The 25000-nt window shown below is 37.4% G+C and overlaps 1 protein-coding gene across 1 annotated transcript in view; it reads right to left on the reverse strand.

Annotated features, from left to right (window-relative positions):
* LOC120543650 (hexokinase-2-like) overlaps nt 1-25000 on the reverse strand; it is a 41525-nt gene that overhangs the window by 10055 nt on the left and 6470 nt on the right. The window contains exons 2-8 of the mRNA XM_039776792.1: nt 8751-8789; nt 7648-7729; nt 4846-4962; nt 3556-3718; nt 1336-1478; nt 931-1050; nt 643-738 (exon numbers count right to left, since the gene is read on the reverse strand). Of these exons, the coding sequence (XP_039632726.1) occupies nt 643-738; nt 931-1050; nt 1336-1478; nt 3556-3718; nt 4846-4905 (582 nt within the window). The 5' untranslated portion in view covers nt 4906-4962; nt 7648-7729; nt 8751-8789. The remainder of the gene's footprint in view (nt 1-642; nt 739-930; nt 1051-1335; nt 1479-3555; nt 3719-4845; nt 4963-7647; nt 7730-8750; nt 8790-25000) is intronic.

Below are 25000 nucleotides of genomic sequence, written 5' to 3' on the forward strand. Positions count from 1 at the left end.
ACTCTGGTGGATTTGTGAGGACTATGGTTAACTGCTCCTCAGATCTCTGCAGGGTAAATCCAGACAGCTAGCTAGACTATCTGTCCAATCTGAGTTTTCTCTCACACAACTATTTTACAGCAGCTCCGTGAGGAGTTTAGCACCGCCCATGACGATTCTGATTGGTTTAAAGAAATGCCAATAAACCAGAGCACGTTTTTCTCCCATCCCAGAATGCTGTGTGGACTAGCCAGACCCTCATCCGCTCCACAGCGTGTGGATGGGCTGGCAAAGCAAGACTACTCTGGGTTAAACCACCTCAGTAGCTAACAGTATCAGACTGAGCTACTTTAACAGAAGTAAAAAGTAGAATATTTCTCTCTGAAGTGTAGTGGAAGTACAGTACTTGAGTAAATGTATTTTCTAACATTCCACCACTGGTTTACAATGATAGAAAACATTTGAGAAGCTGGAACCAGACGACGTTTAGTGTGAAAAATGACGATTAATTGATTATCAAAATAGCTGCCAATTCATTATCTGATTTACTGACTCATCATTGCAGCTCTTAATATGACTTCACATTTCACTCTTGTGTCCATCATATTGCTTCATGTCTTTTTTTTTTAAATCACCATATGAGCCTCAGTATTTTAGACTGACCCCTCTCCTGCGAATGGCCTCTTTCAGTAACTGCACCACATCTCTGCCCTCCACTCCGGAGCATTTGAAGCCTTTGGTCCAGCGGATCAGGATGCTCTGTGTAGAGAGAACATTTAATACACAAGACTACATTTTTTTAAAGAATAAGCTGATATTATTTCATCATGCGAAAACATTTTCCTATTCTTATCCTAAATCGTACTTTTTTCTGGAAGGTTTGGTTGACCCTAACCAAGATTAAAATGTGTAGTGTGTGTGTGTGTGTGTGTGTGTGTGCGCGAGAGACACCTCGTCTATTTCTCTTTGTTCGCAGGGGAAGGAGAAGGTGAAGCCCAGAGGAAGAGTTTGTCCATTCAGATCCCGAGAGACGAGGAAATCACCGAGACAGGCGGCGATGAGGTCGAACAACTGGACAGACAGACACACACATTTTCATGCTTCAACTTGAATACTCAAGCTGCAAGATACCTAACTTATACTGAAGAATGGGACTCAAATTCACCTTACTCTATCAGGTAATCTAAACAAAACACTACAAAAACACACCGATTGTACAGCGGCGTTAGAAAACGGAGTTTCTTCCATCACAAATGATCTTTGTTCAGACACACAAACTCAGCAACAGCCAAGTTAACATTTTGAAATAGTGACAGCTGATTTGACTTTCTTTTTTTATTAAGCTGCATGACTCACCGCTTCTCCAGTTCCTTCCTTAATTTCCGTCGTGATGGTAGTGCTCTCACTGTACAGCACTTGCGGATTCCCCTCCACCACACGGACGTGAATTACTCGCAAGTTTGTTCCACCGAGATCCAACGCCAGGAAGTCGCCGCGGTCTGCCGGGAGGAAGGAAGCAGATTGGCTGATCAAGGGGTGTAGGTGCACATTAGTCACGCATTGCCCTCCTCCACACTGCTGCAGAAGAAGGTCTGGCTATTTCCGGGATGGGAGAAAAACATGCTCTTTGTGTTTATTCCTCAGGATTATTATTTTTTTTGCTTTTTTACACAGGGTTAATATTTTTCATCATTTGTAAAACTACTTTGAAAACAGAGTGCACAATTTAAAGGTTAACTTTGGGTTTTTCAACGTGGACCCTATTTTCCTATGTTCTTATTACTGATGGGAACAACAATCTTTTGACATTGGTCCAGTATAAAGCGAGATGGCTGCAGTGGGCAGCTGCCAAACAAGCTTCAATGTAAATTATAGGACAATTGCGCACCTTCAATTTATGTCCAAGTGCTGTTGTTGCCGCTGACAGTCTCAGATTAATATTCAAATTTTTGTACAACATTACAGAGAGAGACCTTTTTGAAACAGCCCAGAAATGACCATCACCAAACCCACCACACTAAAAGTACTGTTTAGGATCTTACTCTTTAACAGAAAGGTCTCTCTCTGTAGGAAAATAGGACCCAGGTTGAAAAAAAAGTGTAAGTGTAAACTTAGCAACAAAGCACTAGCTCTTATTTTGCCTTATTCACTTTGTGCCATGTTTGATTTAGACTATTTCAGGGAAATGGTGTTAGTCTTTTTTTATTTGCTCTCGGGAGACCACTGTTTGTGATAACAGTTCACAGTATTTTGTAGTTGCACTTTTAAATCTATTGTGAAAAGAGTACTATAATTTCTTTGCTGTTCGAAGTCCACTATGAAGATATGTTTCAAAGTACAGTATGTACAGTATATGCTCCTATTGTTACACTGTGAAGATGGTTAGTGCGAGGTTACTTTATATTTAAAACCATTGCACTGTATGCAGAAAATTACGATTTGAAAACATTGTGGTTTGCATAGTTGTGTTGTTGAATCCACTGCTGTTGATGTAGAGCTTAAGATTTTTTATCCCTCTGTGAAATGTGCTCTGTTTATGGCTACTGCATGAAGTCATTCGTTTTAGGTAAAAAAATGTACGTAAGTTTTAGAACTCAAAGAACTGCCTTTTTGTCAATGCAAATCATTTCAACATACAACTTTGTTTTCCTACACACACAAAAAGGAACCGCTGGCTGCAATACATTTGGATAGAGTTAACTTTAACAAATCATGTTAGATTTAGAGACCCCACTAGGGTACCAGGGACATGATGAAATTGCCTTAAAGTTGAAGAATACCTTTACATAATACTAGCTTTAAGCAATCAAGTTACAGTTACAGTCCAAAATCAGGTATCCTGACCATGATGAAATTACTTAACATTACACAATAAATTCGTATAGCAGTTAGTCTAACATCCGGTATCCTGAACATGATTAAATTTCTTAACATTACACAATAAATTCATGCTACTGTAACGGAAAAATGATATGTTAAATTAACACAATTTTAATAGACAGTGTAATGTTAGCCACATTCTGATCATGTGGGACCGATGTACACATTACAATCAAGTAAATTATTTTTTATTATTATTATAAAAAAATTTCAGTGTTTGAGTTCCATTGGGGGGTGATCACGGTCCAATGCTAAATGAATGGGACTCTATGGAGCTAAACGGCTAAATTTGTTAAAAGATTAGCAAACCAAACCTATTTCTAGCACATGTATTAACAGGGAGAGCCTAACCTGTCAGCTGTGATGTCGATGCCTCGAGAGAACAAAGGAAGCGACTCAGAGCTTGCCGTAAAGCAGTATCTCTGGTCGTATATGTGTATGATGTCATTGACATTTTAAAAGGCTTTTTAGAAATAAAAAAGAAACTTTAAAAAAAATCTAACACCCAGCTGTGTGTATTTTCTTAGCCTCCCCTTTCAAATGCAACATTCAAATTACTAGACAAAAAGTTATATCCTGAGAAAAGTGGATTTTGAGGGGTATAGCTCCATAGAGTCCTATTCTTTCTGCACTGGCCGTGAGCGCCCTCATATGGAACCAGAGTGGAACTGCAACCGGTTAATAATATGAACTTACCCGTCCTGTCTGGTGTGGCCCTGACGAAGGTGGGCAGCATCTTGACGGCCGCATCGTAGGGAGGGTCTCTCTCCAAACCTAGAAGCATATCCTTGTAAAGCCGGGCAGAAACCTCCTTCAGCTTCTCCTTAGACAGCTGGAATGGCTTCAGGTACTGCTGCACCTGCAGACAGACAAAAAATATCATGGACAAAATGGACCTTTCTGACATAAATGCAAGGGGTAGGTTTAAAGTAGGTTTAGTTTAAAAAAAGATATTGTGGGGGGACATTATAACAGAGGGGTCTGGGGGTCCTCCCTCATAAAATCTTGAGCATCAAACACTTCTTTTCATGCGTCATGGTACTTTTTCATGCGTACATTTATGGTGCAAATGTCTTTATTTATGTAAAGGAAATTATTATTCTCCTCCACTGTTCAAAACTTTCTGCATATTCAAAACATCACACGTGTTTCCGGATGTTTTTTTTTTTTTTTAAGAATTATGTACATCTCAACAACAAATCTGTTAGCCAATTTAGACTTAGAAAACGTTAATGTCCCTGAGAGGCTTTTTGTTGTACAATACAGGCATATTGACACATAATCCACATGACATTGAACCAGACTTCTACAGCACTATTTATCTAACATGTAACACACATACATCAATAAATAGAATACAGCTATAAAAAGAGCTGGTAAGATGAATTTTACTTTGCACCATATTTCTTGAGAACATGTTTGATATTTGAATGACAGCTTTATTGATATAGTTACTTTATGATAGAGATAGTAGAATACTGACATTGTTAAGTTCTAATTTCTATTTGTTTCTTCCCAGATTCTCCAACCCATGTGTGTCTGTTCTGTTATGTTATCCATTATCATTTGCTTCATCACCTTTTGTTGAAAAAATCTTCATTGAATTGACTGCACTTCTCTGTGGCTCACTCATGCATTCTGACCGATGCCCCAGGACAATGGCAATCAACCTCTAAAACTGAACCCTCCTTAATAAAAACTACTTTGTTTCTTTTTTGAATTTAGCACATGTTGCCCAATTTAAAAACTCACACATCATATCTGACATCTTCTCAAACTGCTCTTCAATTACAGTTTTTACAGAATTTGTGATTTGGATTTTTCTTTCAGAGTTAACTGTCAGTCTTCAGCATTTGTGGATAAAATGGGGCCTTTTTTTACAGTGAGTTTCATACTGTGTGGGGAATACAGACTGGCTCATCTACACTGGTGGTTGGCAGAATTTAAACAAACAACAACAACAGCAGCTGCTCAGGTGACACGTACCTTACGGAGCGTGTCTGGAGGGATGCCATCCAGGTACGGGGCCGGGTTATCTCCGCTCATTTTGGCCTTCTTGGAAATCTGTGTGCTGTTCCTGGTGTTTGCCTCTGTGCTGCTTATCTGGACAGAAGATATTAAAGGGTTAGTTCACAAAAACTACAAAAATATTGTCTAATTCCATGAAGCCATGCAGATAGTCTCAGATCTCCACTACTGAGGCTTCTGCCACCAACCTAACATGCTCCTAATGAGGATACCATGCTGATGTTAAGCAAGTATAATGTTTTCCGTGTTCAACACGTTAGGTTAGCGTGTTAGCATGCTAACATTTAGTAATTAGCACTAAACACAAAGTATATTCGAGACTGATGGGAATTAGTTTTTGCATGCATTTGGTCATAAACTGAAGGACAAATAAATATTTTCAGCTGATGGTGGCACTAGAGACAAAGTGAAGAGGATCACCAAAGTCAATAAGATTCTTCATCTGGGGACCATGGATGCCTGTACGAAATATCATGGCAATCCAACCAATCGTTGAGATATTTCAGTCTGGATCAAAGTGGTTTACCTACAGACCAACCGGTGTTGCATACGGAAATGTCTCAAACACTCTTTCTGTCCTTCTTAATGTATCTTAATTAATCTTAAAGTTGAGTAGAGTATACAGTACTGCTTAGCTTGTAGCTTGTGTGGTTAGCTGCTAACGTTGAGCCAAAGAATTTCTAATATAGGAAGTTCTCGTTACTTCCGGGTTCTGAACTGGTTGCAGATCCACCAGAGTTCCATATAGGGGGCGCTCACAGGCCAGTGCAGAATGAATGGGACTCTATGGAGCTATACCCCTCAAAACCCACTTCTCACAGGATATAAGTTTTTGTCTAGTAATTTGAATGTTGCATTCGAAAGGGGAGGCAAAGAAAATACACACTGCTGGGTGTTAGCTTTTTTTAAAGTTGCTTTTTTGTTCTAAAAAGCCTTTTAAAATGTCAATGACGTCATACACATATACGGCCAGAGATACTGCTTTACGGCAAGCTCTGATTCGCTTCCTTTGTTCTCTCGAGGCATCGACAACACAGCTGACAGGTTAGACTCTCCCTGTTAATACACGTGCTAGAAAGAGGTTTGCTAATGTTTTAAAGACCACACCGAAATATTCACTCTGACATTCAGGCTCCGCTTCGGATGCTGTCAAGCGGGATCTCCACTGACCAATCAGCATTCATTAGCATAATGCTAGCATGTTATGGGCTACAACGACTCACCCTGTAAGAAATCAAAAGGACATAAGTACTCGTTCATTCAACTTTCGACCTATAACCCATGTTGAACTTGCAAAACTACAATCAAATCTGAGGTTTCTCAACGACAATCAGGCGAAAGAGCCACATTTAGCCGTCTAGCTCCATAGAGTCCCATTCATTTTGCACTGGACCGCGATCACCCCCAGTGGAACTCTGGTGGAACTGCAACCAAATTTGGTACAATTTGGCTGAATAGGGAGTGGAACGGCTTTCCGTAGACTGGCTTTGGTTGAGCACATAATAAATAGCTATCTGGAACGGTGTTGTTTTCTGTTTATGTTTAAGATAAACTGTTACCCACTTCTGTGAGTAACTGCTGGCAAAAGTTGTCTTTTTAACAAATATATTTTGTTAGCATTCATTTAGCTAACAGTCAAAACTCATGGGAGGTGTAACTTAGCTGCCAAATGCTAGCCAACTGACCTGAGAGAAAGCAGGAACTGGGATTCAATGAATGAATAGCTTACTAATTAAGAGGCATTCAGAAGGTTAATAGTAGCTATCTACCTTTGATTTCACCTAAACGTTCAACTAAACACTCGTCACTTGGCTACTAAAACACTCAACTGTTTTGTGAGAGAGCGGAGCGTTGCATGCAGAGGGTGAATACAACTGCAGAGCAATCAAGTGTTTTTTTAAACATTAAAGTATGTAAACATGTTCTAGTAAAAATACAATTATGAACCTAAAACTTGGGATGCACCAAATCCAGATTTTTGGGGTTCTGCCAAATACCGAATCCACTGGTTAAGATTGACATAAAGAGCTGCAGTTCCATTAAGAGCTTTAAATCTCAAATTATTTTTTTTCTAACGTGATGCTGACAAAATGTGTTTTTCATTTGTACATGGTCCCTAATAAATAAAATAAACTAACCGTTATTGGACCATTATTATGCAGGTAATTGTTAATGGAAGATTTCAGAGTTTAAACCAATGCAAGCTAATTAGTATCCTGGAAGCTAAATAACAGTAACTATTATGCACAAAAGTAAAGAAATCTTTGAGAATTTTTTGTCAAGATCACGTGGCTTCACTCTACTAAGTCATCAAACAGGAAGGTCAAGTGACAGACAAAAGGGGAATTAGTCCTTTTCCACTGTCACCTGCTCTTCATCGTCAGACCTATCCAAACACACTAAACTAAATAAATCTAACAAATGCAAAACCAAAGTAAACTTTACACATAAGTAAATCCAACCATTGTGCCGACACAGTAGGGCATGAAAAGAGAAAACATCAGCTTACTTCAGCTGCTGTCTAATCTTTTCTTTCACATTTAAATCAGTTGAAATGTCATCTTTAAAATAACTTGTATCCCAAATCTAATTTGTAACCTGAAAAAAAGTGTAACTTTTTAATGTGACCCACTTTAAAAAAACAAACAACCATTTCCGGTTTAGCCAGGTAACACATCAGACCAGTTGGTTCATAAGCTGATAAAAATAAGCCAATATTACTGTTAAAGTCACAGCAATACAGGACAAAATACATCTTACGGTTTCAAATGGGGTTCGGTGGCACTCTCGGGGTCCTTTACAACGAAAGCAGAGGGTCTCAGGGTGAAATGGAGTAGATATGCTGTTCGAAATTTCAAGAAAAAAGGAAAAGGATAAAAATGTGATAAAAATTAGTCTAAAGTTTTGGAACACCCCAATTTTTTTATTTTTTATTGAAATTTTAGCAGTTCAAGTCCAATGAATAGCTTAAAATGGTATGAAAGGTAAGTCATGAACTGTCGGAGGTTAAAAAAAAATAATGTACATTTCAGTATTTTACAAAAAGGCCTTTTTCAGGGAACAAGAAATGGGTTAACAATGTAAAGCTGTTCTGCAGCAATGGAGGTTGATCAAGCTTTGAAAGTTGGTGCTACCAATTCCCACAGGTGTTCCAACTTGTCTGGATTACTTACAACCCCCTCTGTTTGTATAAAAGTATTGTTGGAACACACTGTAGTACCATACCCTCGTGAGCATTATCTGAACAGTATTGTACTGCAGAAAGTAGTGGGTTGCCATAAAAATGGCGGGGAAAAGGCAATTAACAATGGAAGAGAGACAGACCATCATAACACTTAAGAATGTTGGTCTCCTACAGAGACATTTTGAAGAAAGTCAAGGTGTCAGTGAGTACAGTATTCTTCACCATCAAAGAAAGCTGGGGGAAACTCTGACAGGAAGAGGTCTGGCAGACCCAAAGCCACAACAGAATCAGAAGACAAGTTTCTGAGAGTTGACTCTCAGAAACTTATCTTCTGATTCTGTTGTGGCTTTGGGTCTGCCAGACCTCTTCCTGTCAGAGTTCAGTTTTGGGGAACCTTACTTTTTTTTTAACCTCAGGCAATTCACCACTTACCTTTGTACCATTTCAAGTTATTCATTGCACGTGAACTACTAAAATTTCAATAAAAAACTAGAAAAATTGGGGTGTTCTAAAACTTCAAGCAGGAATTCAGAAGTGGTTTGTGGTTTTATGAGCTTTGGCTTTTATTTTCATTAGAAATGTTGGGAACCGACCTGATCAACAACTTATTCTTATCTTATATTTAAACAGCACATCTAACATGTAATGCAAAAAAAGAAGATGAAATCAAGTAACTCACCGTTGTTCTGCGCTGCTCAGACTGACAGGAGTCAACTGCCTTTATGAATGAGAAAAGAGTGAGATGTCAGTTTGTGTTTGTACCCACTTTATCAGCTCTACCTCCTTCATCATAACTCCACCTCCTCAGAGAGGAAGCAATAGAAGAAGGTGGTGCACACAGCATCCAAAATTATAGGACATGCCATCCCATCTGTAGCCTCTATCTACGCCACGCGGACCAGCCATAAAGCGCAGAAAGTACTAGATGACCCTTCCCACCCTGCCAGGTCCCTGTTCCAACTACTGCCCTCTGGAAAGAGAGTTCAAAGTCTCAGAGGAAAAACATCCCGCCTCTGTAACAGTACTTACCCCCCCCGCCCCCCAGCCTGCCACTATTAGGCTCTTTAATGCTCAGGCACCTTGCAGAGTAAACCTGGACTAAATGCACCTTATTCAAATGCACTTTATAGACTGCACAATACACTTTATGGGAAGTTGCAATAGCACAAGGTCTTTACAGCTTTGTACTGGTCTGAATGATTGTCTATGTGATTGTCCTTTATGTAACCTACTGTATGTTACTGTGTATGCATTGTCTTTTTTAACCTGATTAGCACCAAGACAAATTCCAATCAACTATGTTGACATGGTGTGGCGCCAGTTTTTGAGGTTATTATGTTAATATTGAATATACGTTGTTCATAGGACCCCCATACAATTTAGAACAGTTTAGTTTCTCGCCTATTCATTATTTTTTTTATTTTAAAATGCATGTAGTTACAGCAAGAAAGACTGTCCAGCAGTGTGTAAGTCAGTTGCACTCCTCGCCACTAGGCGGCGACATTGACCAATAAATGGCAGGATGAACGCTAGGACCAGGGGCCTGTTTCACAAAAGCAGAATATATAAATCCAGGATAACTGATAAAGCGAGGCTTGACCTAGTCTAATCGGTGCATCCTGGCTTGGTGCGTTTCACGAAGGCCGAGCCAGGCTGAGGAGGAGCGACTAGGTCGAGCCAGGCTGAAGTAATTCAGATAGATGCGCGTCCACGGCTTTCCTCAAAAGACCGCGAGGTCGATCACAGATTTACTGATGCCAAAATGGAGAATACGCGTTGTACATACTTTATACAGAGTGAGCAGCAGCTTCTTGTGGAAGTATGATGACGTGAAACACATTATTTGTATAAAAAGAAAAGAAACAGCGAGAGAAAGCGAGGCAGACGATCACGGACCGACTGAATGCGTAATTGTAGCCTAAATATATACGTTAACTGACCACTGCTCTGAACTGAAACCGTCATAATCATTCCATTCAAGGATTAGCCTACTAATCATTTTCACAAATTAACAGTTGTACTCTTTGCCTTAAAAGTAAGCAGAAGATAATGTTACTCAGGAAATTTACAATGAAGATCAATTTTCTTCAACGCTAGAATGTGATGCGTAAATATCTCTTTCACTCTGTTCCTCCCTCTCTCGCATGGGCTAAAATATAAGTTTCCTAAGTCATTAACTTCCACTGCTCGCTTTTAATGCAAAGTGTACAACTGTTCGTTTTTGCAAATGACAGTGACTCATTGAATGGTTTCAGTTAAGAGCAGTAGTTCATAATTTTTAGACTATCATTCAGTCGGTCCGCTATTATCTGCCACGCTTTTTCTCACGTTTCATTTTTTTTATTTTTTATAGAGGCAGAGTTTCCTTCTCTACATATTATATGCCTTGCTCCCTGTATATATGGACATAGAAAATAAAGACACTGAAGGCATTGGACTCTAAAATCTAGAAGCTATGAAGATAATTAAGTGATAAATTCCATGCACACTGTAAACATGAATGGAACAGAGTATATTCATCAGTTATTTCCCCCCAAATATAAGGACAAAAACCATTGAGGTGTCCTCTCCCTGTTGTTACATGAATGTACAGTAGCCTACATCACCAGATAGTTACTGGTCCAGTGAACTAAGACTATAATTTAGGAGGATTGTACAATTAGGATATGTTCTTAAATTGTACAATCCTCCCAAATTATATTCCCAGTTTACTGGACAACATAAATTGTGTGCTAAGAATGCCAAATACAATGCACATGAAAGAGGAACAAACATGATGCTTATAGGTTAAAGAATTAAAAAAAAATGAATCAACGAAAATGATTCAAGGTGCATTGGTCAACTATAGAAATGTACAGCATTGTATGTATTGCCCTTAGTAACATACTTCATTTAAAACACATTTGAAATGTTATCAGACTTTTCTAATTATCTCAACAACTGCCATAATATATTCATCAAACTTCTAATATGAACAGCAGTCTTCATAACAGTAACAATGACTGTCACATGAATAATTATAAATAAAAAAAATAATGGTCACAACTTTAAATAATAACAGTACTTAAATAAACAGCAATATGCACCTGTTGTATTTTAATCCAGGCTGATAATAACAATAGGGTAAAACCAGTGCTGGGTGATCAGAAAAGGCTCCAGGATTAAATAAATCCTGGCTGTTAGCCTGGTCAGGAGCAGGCTAGCTGTACAGAATAAATCTCCATGGTGATTTATGTGCCTCCGCTTTCGTGAAACCGAATCAAGGCTTAATTCATCCAGGATAACTGGGAAATCCCGGTTTAATCCCTTATCTTGGTTTTGTGAAACAGGCCCCAGAACTAACGTGAGTTTGTTTTAGTTTTGCAAAAGCGTCTGTTAACGTCGGCCGCCATTAGACTTGTGACACTACAGTACAATTTATATGGTCTTTCTTCTGTTAATTACAGGTAAATAACAGTATGAATCAAAACATGATAATATGTAGTGTTGTTAATTTAGCAAGTAGCCTTCTTGACGTGTGTTGTGATAGTTTAAAACGTTAGCATCGCAAACGTTAGCACTGCTGTTAGCTTGCTGGTGAAGTCCGTGTGTATATGTTGGGCTGGCGTGTTGTGTGAGCATTTATGATTGGGTTCCTTTTTGTTATTCAGTGCCAGATGTTATTAAATGTTGTTAATATAATCTGTTAAATTGATGTGTTTAGAATCACTGTATAGCATGTAACTGGGGGCAGCTGTAATGATGCAGGGTATTTTGTGTTCAATTGAGAATGTGCTGAGGGACATTTTGGTTTTATTATTGTGTTTTAGTTTTGCAAAAGCGTCTGTTAACGTCGGCCGCCATTTGACTTGTGACACTACAGTACAACTTATATGGTCTTTCTTCTGTTAATTACAGAAATGGAGTTTTTTGAACATTAAAATATGTGGCACCAGATTCATCCTTCTGTCGTCAATCTACACATGCTACAATGGCAATAAAGTATTGAACTTGAACTTCATCTGCAGCAATTATGTGGCAACGTGAAGAGGCGAGCTGTGCGTTTGTTTTCGGAGCCGACAGGCGCGGAGGATGTCGGGTGCGGCGGTCATGTTTTACACGCGGCGGTACGGATCCGAAACGGACCGATTCCACGGAGAAAAAAAACCCGACACCACCAACCACGGCCGAGCTTCGCCGAGAGGACACCGTGCCGTGGTCATGGTGAAGTCCAGGGGAAGCAGAAGGAGAGCTCGTTTAGTGTGCAGCGGCAGTATACTGTCTGCGCGTAAAGGCGCACGATGAGCGCAGTCTGTCGGCTTCTGTTCCAGGATCAGTTCACCCCAAATTACATCCATCTTAAAATAGGATTCATTGTCGCTGCTTCGAAATTCATTTAGAGCTGCGAGTTACCGAATTTCCTTTTAAAACCTAGTAAGAGAGAGTACGAGTAAATATTTATTCTAAAATGGGCCATTCTTCAGAATGAATAATTTTACTTCTGGTACATTAAGTATATATAAATGATCTAATAAGAAATACATAAAATGATTAGGCAAAACAAATAGGCTACAGGCTGTTCAACTAGGCTACTTTATCACATGACGTCTGACCACCTCATGTTTCATGTTGTAAGAACCAATTCTCCCCCTTTAAACATGACTGAGCCTCTGACATGGAAGATCACTGGGAGAGAAGGGGACTTTCACGAGCAGGTTTAAGGCTTAAAAGCATGGAATGACTACAAAATAAAAACCTCAGTAGACAAAACATTTCATTAAAACTTGTGTGTGATAAATATATGTCAAAATCTAAACTTTGTCTAGCTGCTTTGTCTAGGAAGTGATTAGAAAACTCTGATTTATATGTATATTTTAAAATGTAATGTACATAAATAGAATTGTTGATAATTGGTTTAGAATCGAATCGTTGGCCGGACATCCGGCCGATATGAGACATCCGGAGGAATTTCCGGCGGCACCAGAGCAATCCCAGAAATGAAACGTCGTGGATATAGACTAATTCAACACAAACAGGAGGGAGTCAAACACGTTTAGTACATTATCAGATGAAAACACCAGGCAAAGGATCTTTTTATTTACCAATGAAAATCATTTAGGTCCAGTTTGGACAAATGTTTTCTAATTTAACGAGCCTTTTATGTATTTGTCTTCTTGTGTGTTTGTTCAATTTTAGAGAGGTCATTGATCTGCGGGATGATGATGATGATGATGATGATGATGATGATGATGATGATGATGATGATGATGATGAAGAGGACGAGGAAGGCGGCGTTTCAACACTAAGGATCAGTAACTCTCCCATCAGGTCCTTCACTCCGATCTCAGAGGCCAGCGGCTGCCTTATCGACTTCAAGAAACAGCATCGAGCCAAGACGCTGCGCCAAAGACGGAGATGAGGACGACGTCCTGCAGACTGGCGCTGCTGACTGAAATCCTGGAACCAGAGCCTTAACTAAAGACCCCGTCAGGTTGGATGTGACATTACCGTTAGAAAAGACTCGTTCTGAAACACCTTCCTGGTGTCACATATTTATGCAGGTAAACAATGACCAACTGAGCACTTGAATGTTCAAAGGAAACCACATTCTGACTCTTTTGTGCCACTAAATGTTACGTTTGTTTCTGTTGAAGGTGTTTCAGACTACCTCTTTATGTATTGAACATTTTCTTTTTTGTAACTTTAGTTTAATGTCCGTCTAATGTCTCAACCTCCATCTCCAATTGGATCAGAGAAAATAAAAACTTGATACTTAAAAAGATTTGATACAGTCTAATGTTAGCATTTGTTAGCATATTAAACGGGAATCAAACCCACCTGCTGTGAGATCTCACCTCACCTGTTCTCACTACGACTCCAGCATGCAGGATGCTGAAGCAAGTGCAATGAAGCAATACTGAAACCTCAGAATTTCCCTTTAAGATCATAAACCGCCTGGTGAGGGTCAGAGCTTGAAAAAAGACGTAACCAGTTTCTGTAATGATCACATTTGCACCCAAGCAACTCAGAAATGTTGTTAATACTGTAAAAGAATTGTTTCATTTAGAACAGTTAATTTGAGTATTTTTCTTAACTGTGGACCATTTTTATCAATCAAAAATATTTTGTGCAAAGTTGATAGAAATATCAGTTGCTTTGTTCTTTTTTTGTATTTGACTGCTCAATGCTCAGAGTATCGGCCATGAATACTGTATTAACATTTTAGTTACATTTCCTAGTTGTCTGATTTGATGAAGTAAAGTCACTGTAACGCACTAAACACACGTTGGTTCATTGATAGAAGAGATCTGCACGTGAACTATGCATTTTTTTTCTAATGTTGTCCTTCCCCTTTCATACAGATATATTGTTTTCCGATCCTTTGCGTTAGCGTGCGACTGACTGCGGTCTTTACTTTTTGGTTTCATTTCCTGTGAGACCTAGAAGGAGTGCACAGTGTGTAAGATCTTCTCACGATGTTGGTTAGCACCAACCAAGCCGAAGTTTAGGAGGGAAAATGGTTAGCTAATTTAAGTTCAAATGAAGTAAAGTAGTATCTTTATACTCTATGGCCAAAAGTACACAGAAACTTAAATGTGATTCCGACACCATGGGCATTAATGTGCTGCCATAACAGCAGTGGTGGAGGAAGTATTCAGACCCTTTACTTAAAGAAGACGTCTAATACCACACAGTAAAAATACTCCATTACAAGTAGAAGTCCTGCATTAAAAATGTTACTTAAGTAAAAAATTTGTTATTATCACCAGTCCTGTGACTGTTATACCATATGTTATATTAGAAAGATTATTATGACTCATGCATTAATGTAAAAGCAAGATTAATCTGCTGATTATTTTCTCCATTAATCGATTGATTGACAGATTGGTTTTTAGAAATTCTGAAAAACAGTGACGCTTAGTTTCACAATGTTGTTGCAGGTGGATGGAAACAAGCATCCATTCACATTTTTGAATGTTCGCTTTGTGTTAAATTTGGATGAAAACTTGACTGTAGCTTCAAGATTGATCTACACTTGGACTAAAAAGCTATGTAGCCTTTTAAAAAGAAAATAACTAAAAGAAGTAAAAAGTAAAAGAAATGAAGATAAAAAATCCATCATCGTCAGCAGATGAGTTTATGTTTCAATTTGTGCACTCGAAGGGCTTAAAAACTGGCCAAACTCAATCTTTTATTCATCAAGTGATCCAGAATAGGACAATACAACTGTTAGGTTTATAACAAGTTAAAGGTGCCCTGCTACATGTATTTCATGACTTTGTGGTAATGTCTGAACTTCTACCATGGACTCTGTAACATCATTTGTGGAAAAAATGCCTTGGTTACCTTGTTTCAAGCCATTCTAGTGTGGTATAGAAGCCTGCAGGAAGACTCAGCTCGATTTGTGCCAGTTCTCATTAATTTTCAACAAATATTTTTGATTTTTATTTCAAAGTTACTGTCTCCAGACAAGTACAAATCAGAAAACAGAGTGACTGGAAGAGGATGGGATAATGGACAACAGCTTAGAGTTTAGGCAAGAGTGCAGAAAAAAAACACACAAAAATGTCCAAAAGGAAAACAAATTACATTTTGTATAATGGTTCAAAGACGAATATGGATTTAAAATGTAAATAATTGAAAGTGTCAAAAAAGGCCAATTTAAGCACTTTCTATTTTTATTAGTGTTCTATATACATCACAACAACAGAAATTTAATTTATAAATGCACTTTAATTTTTTTGATGAATCATAGGATTTATTACATGAAAAATGTCCTTCGAGAATGGATTTAAAAATTATTTCAATGTCTACCTTTTTAGCATATGAATGTTTAGACATATCCACAGCTAACCAAACAGGCACTGCTCAAAAAAAAACTACATTTTTAACACCATTAATATGATATATCTGGGTATTTATAATTAAATGGTCTCATCGTTTGATTTTGGTCACACAATATTCCATATCAAAAACAGAAAAATTATTAAAGATGTCTTAAAATGCTTTACAGTAAAGGTGATCAGGTTTGTATTGTATACTCAACTCAGGAAACCATGATTGTGTAATATACCATGAAAATCTGAGCTAGATTACTTGACTGTGTCATTGTTACTCAGGATGACATCCCGTTAGCCAGCAATGACATAATGCAAAAATGCCATAACAGATTAAAGAAATACATATGTTATTAATATAATCAAACAACATCAAGGCAATGCTTGAAAAGTGACAAATGCTAATAAAAAAACTATTTTCATTAACAAGTCCAATCTGGATAACAGAGGACATGTCCTGGGTAACAGAAGATCTTCCTTATCCAGGAAGGACAAAAAGATGATTTTCCCACCAAAACTCTGTCAAACATGACCTACTCAGCTAAAATAGATCTTAGCCTTTAAAACATTAATGCCAGATTTCACATGAAATAGGCATTTTTTTAAATATCAAAACATTAAATATGATGTTTGGACATAGTGCACCAGTAACTGAAAAAGCAAAACATCAACTTTTTAAAGAGAGAATTACTAAACTCTCCAGATGTTTTGGGGTCCTCCAAAATCTTCTTTATGATGTAATATCATTTTACATGACTAACCAAATGCATTGTGGGTAATGTATGTGTTTGAATGTCTGTTACCCAGGAGGGACATTGGGGAAATCCAAAAGTTTGGACAAAAGTATTTGTTGTGTAAAATAGTAAATAAGCTCAGTATTGGATTATATTTGTAGGTATTATGGCAAACATCCACACAATTATGCCCAAGTAGAAAAATAATGCTTTTATTAATTCTTTTGACATTTTTTATCACATTTCTATACTTAGATTTTGAGTCGGGACGTTACCCAGAAGGGACAGTTTGGTACTTTGGAGCTCAATGGCTCTTAACATTTTCATGTCTTGCAATAAATACTCATACAAGTGAGTAAAGAGGGGGGAGTAAAGCAATATAATGCACTGTTTTAAAATGTATTTTTATTTTGAACATTATGAATATGCTTTGGACACCAGAATTGACATGCCACGTCTTTGACCCATATTTTGATGTTTAAGTGCAGAACTTTTATAGGCTACATGTAATAGAGTAGTTCTACTTTTACATGATTAAAAGGTCTTAGTACTTCTGCTGATTGGAACCATAAACTATAGCTACAAACACGTTTGTCATTTTAAAAGTGGTTTCAAGCACACTGCACTAAACATACCCTTTTTATTGGTTTGTCTGTTTAAACAGCCTGGAACAAACCGGTTGTGGACGTTTTTCCAGTCGAGGAAGGATTTCCTGTCAGGAGTGATGTCATATCAGTTTACTTCTGATACTTTACTGTTCAAGTATCTTTCATAGTAAAACATATAAAAAATAAATGGGTTTTTTCTTTCCACATCACACACATGATGTTTTTTTTTAACAAAACAGAAACAAGCTTAAAAGGTGCCCTGCCACACAAAACAGTTTTTACTTGCATTTTTTAAAATATGTTAGGTCCATATGTGTTGTGTTATGTTGTGAATGTGAAAATGAACTGCTACCTCCTCATCTCTGGTCACTGAAAAGAAATAAGCAGAGAAATCAGGCCAATTACAAAAGCTGGTCAGTCTGACGTGGTGTTGCCTGGCTCATTACTGTTCATGAGCTCGCCCAGTTGCGCTGGGAAAAAAAATGTTACAGAGTCCATGGTAGAAGTTCAGACATTACCACAAAGTAATGAAATACATGTAGCAGGGCACCTTTAACTTGTTATAAACATAACAGTTGTATTGTCCTATTCAGTTTTTAAGCCGACATGAAGCCCTTTGAGTGCACAAAGTGAAACATCAACTCATCTGCTGACGATGATGGATTTTATATCTTTATTTCTTTTACTTTATATTTCTTTTAGTTATTTTCTTTTTAAAAGGCTACATAGCTTTTTAGTCCAAGTGTAGATCAATCTTGAAGCTACAGTCAAGTTTTCATCCAAATTTAACACAAAGCGAACATTCAAAAATGTGAATGGATGCTTGTTTCCATCCACTTGCAAAAACATTGTGAAACTAAGAGTCACTGTTTTTCAGAATTTCTAAAAAACAATCTGTCAATCAATCGATTAATGGAGAAAATAATCAGCAGATTAATCTTGCTTTTACATTAATGCATGAGTCATAATAATCTTTCTAATATAACATATGGTATAACAGTCACAGGACTGATGATAATAACGCATTTTTTACTTAAGTAACATTTTCAATGCAGGACTTCTACTTGTAATGGAGTATTTTTACTGTGTGGTATTAGACGTCTTCTTTAAGTAAAGGGTCTGAATACTTCCTCCACCACTGCTGTTATGGCAGCACATTAATGCCCATGGTGTCAGAATTACATTTAAGTTTCTGTGTACTTTTGGCCATAGAGTATAAAGATACTACTTTACTTCATTTGAACTTAAATTAGCTAACCGTTTTCCCTCCTAAACTTCGGCTTGGTTGGTGCTAACCAACATCGTGAGAAGATCTTACACACTGTGCACTCCTTCTAGGTCTCACAGGAAATGAAACCAAAAAGTAAAGACCGCAGTCAGTCGCACGCTAACGCAAAGGATCGAAAAACAATGTATCTGTATGAAAGGGGAAGGACAACATCAGAAAAAAATGCATAGTTCACCTGCAGATCTCTTCTATCAATGAACCAACGTGTGTTTAGTGCGTTACAGTGACTTTACTTCATCAAATCAGACAACTAGGAAATGTAACTCTAAAGTGTTAATACAGTATTCATGGTCGATACTCTGAGCATTGAGCAGTCAAATACAAAAAAAGAACAAGCAAATGATATTTCTATCAACTTTGCAGGAAATATTTTGATTGATAAAAATGGTCCACAGTTAAGAAAAATACTCAAATTAACTGTTCTAAATGAAAAATTTTTTTACAGTATTAACAACATTTTTGAGTTGCTTGGGTGCAAATGTGATCATTACACAAACCGGTTACGTTCACTTTCAAAGCTCTGACCCTCACCAGGCGGTTTATGATCTTAAAGGGAAATTCTGAGGTTTCAGTATTGCTTCATTGCACTTGCTTCAGCATCTTGCATGCTGGAGTCGTAGTGAGAACAGGTGAGGTGAGATCTCACAGCAGGTGGGTTTGATTCCCATTTAATATGCTAACAAATGCTAACATTAGACTGCATCAAATCTTTTTAAGTATCAAGTTTTTATTTTCTCTGATCCAATTGGAGATGGAGGTTGAGACATTAGACGGACATTAAACTAAAGTTACAAAAAAGAAAATGTTCAATACATAAAGAGGTAGTCTGAAACACCTTCAACAGAAACAAACGTAACATTTAGTGGCACAAAAGAGTCAGAATGTGGTTTCCTTTGAACATTCAAGTGCTCAGTTGGTCATTGTTTACCTGCATAAATATGTGACATCAGGAAGGTGTTTCAGAACGAGTCTTTTCTAACGGTAATGTCACATCCAACCTGACGGGGTCTTTAGTTAAGGCTCTGGTTCCAGGATTTCAGTCAGCAGCGCCAGTCTGCAGGACGTCGTCCTCATCTCCGTCTTTGGCGCAGCGTCTTGGCTCGATGCGGTTTCTTGAAGTCGATAAGGCAGCCGCTGGCCTCTGAGATCGGAGTGAAGGATCTGATGGGAGAGTTACTGATCCTTAGTGTTGAAACGCCGCCTTCCTCGTCCTCTTCATCATCATCATCATCATCATCCCGCAGATCAATGACCTCTCTAAAAGTGAACAAACACACAAGAAGACAAATACATAAAAGGCTCGTTAAATTAGAAAACATTTGTCCAAACTGGACATAAATGATTTTCATTGGTAAATAAAAAGATCCTTTGCCTGGTGTTTTCATCTGATAATGTACTAAACGTGTTTGACTCCCTCCTGTTTGTGTTGAATTAGTCTATATCCACGACGTTTCATTTCTGGGATTGCTCAGTTAACGCTCCGGATGTCCGTCACCTTCCTCTTTCTTTGTGTTGGAATTTTAACCTCCGGTGGATTGATGAGGACTAGGGGTGGGAATCTCTTGGCACCTCACGATTTGATTCAGAGGCCAACGATTCGATTCTAAACTGATTATCGATGCAACAATTGTTTTATGTATATTTCCATTCATGATTTTTAAAAATATACATATAAATCAGAGTTTGCAAATCACTTCCTAGACAAAGTTTAGATTTTGACATATATTTATCACACACAAGTTTTAATGAAATGTTTTGTCTACTGAGGTTTTTATTTTGTAGTCATTCCATGCTTTTAAGCCTTAAACCTGCTCGTGAAAGTCCCCTTCTCTCCCAGTGATCTTCCATGTCAGAGGCTCAGTCATGTTTAAAGGGGGAGAATTGGTTCTTACAACATGAAACATGAGGTGGTCAGACGTCCTGTGATAAAGTAGATGAACAGCCTATATGTGTTTTGCCTAATTATTTTATGTATGTCTTATTAGATCATGTGTATAATAAATAGGTCAAAGACGTGGCATGTCAATTCTGGTGTCCAAAGCATATTCAAATTGTTAAAAATAAAAATATATTTTAAAAGAGTGCATTATATTGCTTTACTCCCCCCTCTTTACTCACTTGTATGAGTATTTATTGCAAGACATGAAAATGTTAAGAGCCATTGAGCTCCAAAGTACCAAACTGTCCCTTCTAGGTAATGTCCCGATTTAAAATCTAAGTATAGAAATATGATAAAAAATGTCAAAAGAATTAATAAAAACATTATTTTTCTACTTGGGCATAATTGTGTGGATGTTTGCAATTATACCTACAAATATAATCCAATACTGAGCTTATTTACTATTCTACACAACAAATACTTTTGTATTTCCCCAATGTCCCTCCTGGGTAACAGACATTCAAACGCATACATTACCCACAATGCATTTGCCTAGTCATGTAAAATGATATTACATCATAAAGAAGATTTTGGAGGACCCCAAAAGATGTGGAGAGTTTAGTAATTCTCTCTTTAAAAAGTTGATGTTTTGCTTTTTCAGTTACTAGTGCACTATGTCCAAACATCATGTGTCTTTCTGGATAACGCTAATAAAACATATTTAATGTTTTGATATTTAAAAAGATGCCTATTTCATGTGAAATCTGGCATTAATGTTTTAACATTAAACTCCAGCCAGGGTAAAGACATCTTAGAAACACTGTGACATTAGGATTTGAGTTACAAGACTCGTTTATTTATCTCTGTGGACATTTTGATCCAGAATCTCTCAAAGTGACGTCTCTCAGTTTTATGTATTTGTTCTTGTTTGTTCACTTTTAGAGAGGTCATTGATCTGCGGGATGATGATGATGATGTCCTGCAGACTGGCGCTGCTGACTGAAATCCTGGAACCAGAGCCTTAACTAAAGACCCCGTCAGGTTGGATGTGACATTACCGTTAGAAAAGACTCGTTCTGAAACACCTTCCTGATGTCACATATTTATGCAGGTAAACAATGACCAACGGAGCACTTGAATGTTCAAAGGAAACCACATTCTGACTCTTTTGTGCCACTAAATGTTACGTTTGTTTCTGTTGAAGGTGTTTCAGACTACCTCTTTGTGCATTGAACATTTTCTTTTTTGTAACTTTAGTTTAATGTCTGTCTAATGTCTCAACCTCCATCTCCAATTGGATCAGAGAAAATAAAAACTTGATACTTAAAAAGATTTGATACAGTCTAATGTTAGCATTTGTTAGCATATTAAATGGGAATCAAACCCACCTGCTGTGAGATCTCACCTCACCTGTTCTCACTACGACTCCAGCATGCAAGATGCTGAAGCAAGTGCAATGAAGCAATACTGAAACCTCAGAATTTCCCTTTAAGATCATAAACCGCCTGGTGAGGGTCAGAGCTTTGAAAGTGAACGTAACCGGTTTGTGTAATGATCACATTTGCACCCAAGCAACTCAAAAATGTTGCTAATACTGTAAAATAATTTTGTTTCATTTAGAATAGTTCAGTTGAGTGTTTTTTTTCTTAACTGTGGGCCATTTTTATCAATCAAAATATTTCCTGAAAAGTTGATAGAAATATCATTTGCTTTGTTCTTTTTTTGTATTTGACTGCTCAATGCTCAGAGTATCGACCATGAATACTGTATTAACATTTTAGAGTTACATTTCCTAGTTGTCTGATTTGATGAAGTAAAGTCACTGTAACGCACTAAACACACGTTGGTTCATTGATAGAAGAGATCTGCAGGTGAACTATGCATTTTTTTCTAATGTTGTCCTTCCCCTTTCAACACAGATATATTGTTTTTCCGATCCATGTCAGCGTGCAACTGACTGCGGTCTTTACGTGTTACTTTCATTTCCTGTGAGACCTAGAAGGAGTGCACGGTTTGTAAGATCTTCTCACGATGTTGGTTAGCACCAACCAAGCAGAAGTTTAGGAGGGAAAACTGTTAGCTAATTTAAGTTCAAATGAAGTAAAGTAGTATCTTTATACTCTATGGCCAAAAGTACACAGAAACTTAAATGTGATTCTGACACCATGGGCATTAATGTGCTGCCATAACAGCAGTGGTGGAGGAAGTATTCAGACCCTTTACTTAAAGAAGACGTCTAATACCACACAGTAAAAATACCCCTTTACAAGTAGAAGTGATTATTTTCTACATTAATCGATTGATTGACAGATTGGCTTTTAGAAATTCAGAAAAACAGTGACTCTTAGTTTCACAATGTTTTTGCAAGTGGATGGAAACAAGCATCCATTCACATTTTTGAATGTTTGCTTTGTGTTAAATTTGGATGAAAACTTGACTGTAGCTTCAAGATGTATCTACACTTGAACTAAAAAGCTATGGAGCCTTTTAAAAAGAAAATAACTAAAAGAAGTATAAAGTAAAAGAAATAAAGATATAAAATCCATCATTGTCAGCAGATGAGTTTATGTTTCACTTTGTGCACTCAAAGGGCTTCGTGTCGGCTTAAAAACTGAATAGGACAATACAACTGTTATGTTTATAACAAGTTAAAGGTGCCCTGCTACATGTATTTCATGACTTTGTGGTAATGTCTGAACTTCTACCATGGACTCTGTAACATCTTTTGTGGAAAAAATGCCTTGGTTACCTTGTTTCAAGTGTGGTAGTGTGGTATAGAAAGCCTGCAGGAAGACTCAGCTCGATTTGTGCCAGTTCTCATTAATGTTCAACGAGCTAAGCTGCTTGACTCTGATTGGCTAACAGCTAGCCAATGACAGCCCGGCTATCAGCATCCTTTAGACAAGGCAAAGCAAGGCAGCTTTATTTGTAAAGCACATTTCAGCAACATGGCAATTCAAAGTGCTTTACATAAAACATTAAAGAGCAGTTAAAAACGATTAAAAAAATGAAAAACAGATAAAAGACTAGAATAAAATTTACAATTTAAAATTTACAGTGCAGCTTTACCCAGCGCAACTGGGCGAGCTCATGAACAGTAATGAGCCAGGCAACACCACGTCAGACTGACCAGCTTTTGTAATTGGCCTGATTTCTCTGCTTATTTCTTTTCAGTGACCAGAGATGAGGAGGTAGCAGTTCATTTTCACATTCACAACATAACACAACACATATGGACCTAACATATTTTAAAAAATGCAAGTAAAAACTGTTTTGTGTGGCAGGGCACCTTTTAAGCTTGTTTCTGTTTTGTTAAAAAAAAACATCATGTGTGTGATGTGGAAAGAAAAAATACACGTTTTACTATGAAAGATACTTGAACAGTAAAGTATAAGAAGTAAACTGATATGACATCACTCCTGACAGGAAATCCTTCCTCGACTGGAAAAACGTCCACAACCGGTTTGTTCCAGGCTGTTTAAACAGACAAACCAATAAAAAGGGTATGTTTAGTGCAGTGTGCTTGAAACTACTTTTAAAATGACAAACGTGTTTGTAGCTATAGTTTATGGTTCCAATCAGCAGAAGTACTAAGACCTTTTAATCATGTAAAAGTAGAACTACTCTATTACATGTAGCCTATAAAAGTTCTGCACTTAAACATCAAAATATAGGTTAAAGACGTGGCATGTCAATTCTGGTGTCCAAAGCATATTCATAATGTTAAAAATAAAAATACATTTTAAAACAGTGCATTATATTGCTTTACTCCCCCCTCTTTACTCACTTGTATATGTATTTGCAAGACATGAAAATGTTAAGAGCCATTGAGCTCCAAAGTACCAAACTGTCCCTTCTGGGTAACGTCCCGACTCAAAATCTAAGTATAGAAATGTGATAAAAAATGTCAAAAAAATTAATAAAAGCATTATTTTTCTACTTGGGCATAATTGTGTGGATGTTTGCAATTATACCTATATAATACCAATACTGTGCTTATTTAGTATTCTACACAATAAATACTTTTGTCCAAACTTTTGGATTTCCCCAATGTCCCTCCTGGGTAACAGACATTCAAACACATACATTACCCACAATGCATTTGGCTAGTCATGTAAAATGATATTACATCATAAAGAAGATTTTGGAGGACCCCAAAACATCTGGAGAGTTTAGTAATTCTCTCATTAAAAAGTTGATGTTTTGCTTTTTCAGTTACTGGTGCACTATGTCCAAACATCATGTGTCTTTCTGGATAACGCTAATAAAACATATTTAATGTTTTGATATTTAAAAAAATGCCTATTTCATGTGAAATCTGGCATTAATGTTTTAAAGGCTAAGATCTATTTTAGCTGAGTAGGTCATGTTTGACAGAGTTTTGGTGGGAAAATCATCTTTTTGTCCTTCCTGGATAAGGAAGATCTTCTGTTACCCAGGACATGTCCTCTGTTATCCAGATTGGACTTGTTAATGAAAATAGTTTTTTTATTAGCATTTGTCACTTTTCAAGCATTGCCTTGATGTTGTTTGATTATATTAATAACATATGTATTTCTTTAATCTGTTATGGCATTTTTGCATTATGTCATTGCTGGCTAAC

The sequence above is a fragment of the Perca fluviatilis genome, chromosome 16 (genome assembly GCF_010015445.1).
Source record: "Perca fluviatilis chromosome 16, GENO_Pfluv_1.0, whole genome shotgun sequence".
NCBI classification, from domain to species: Eukaryota; Metazoa; Chordata; class Actinopteri; order Perciformes; family Percidae; genus Perca; species Perca fluviatilis.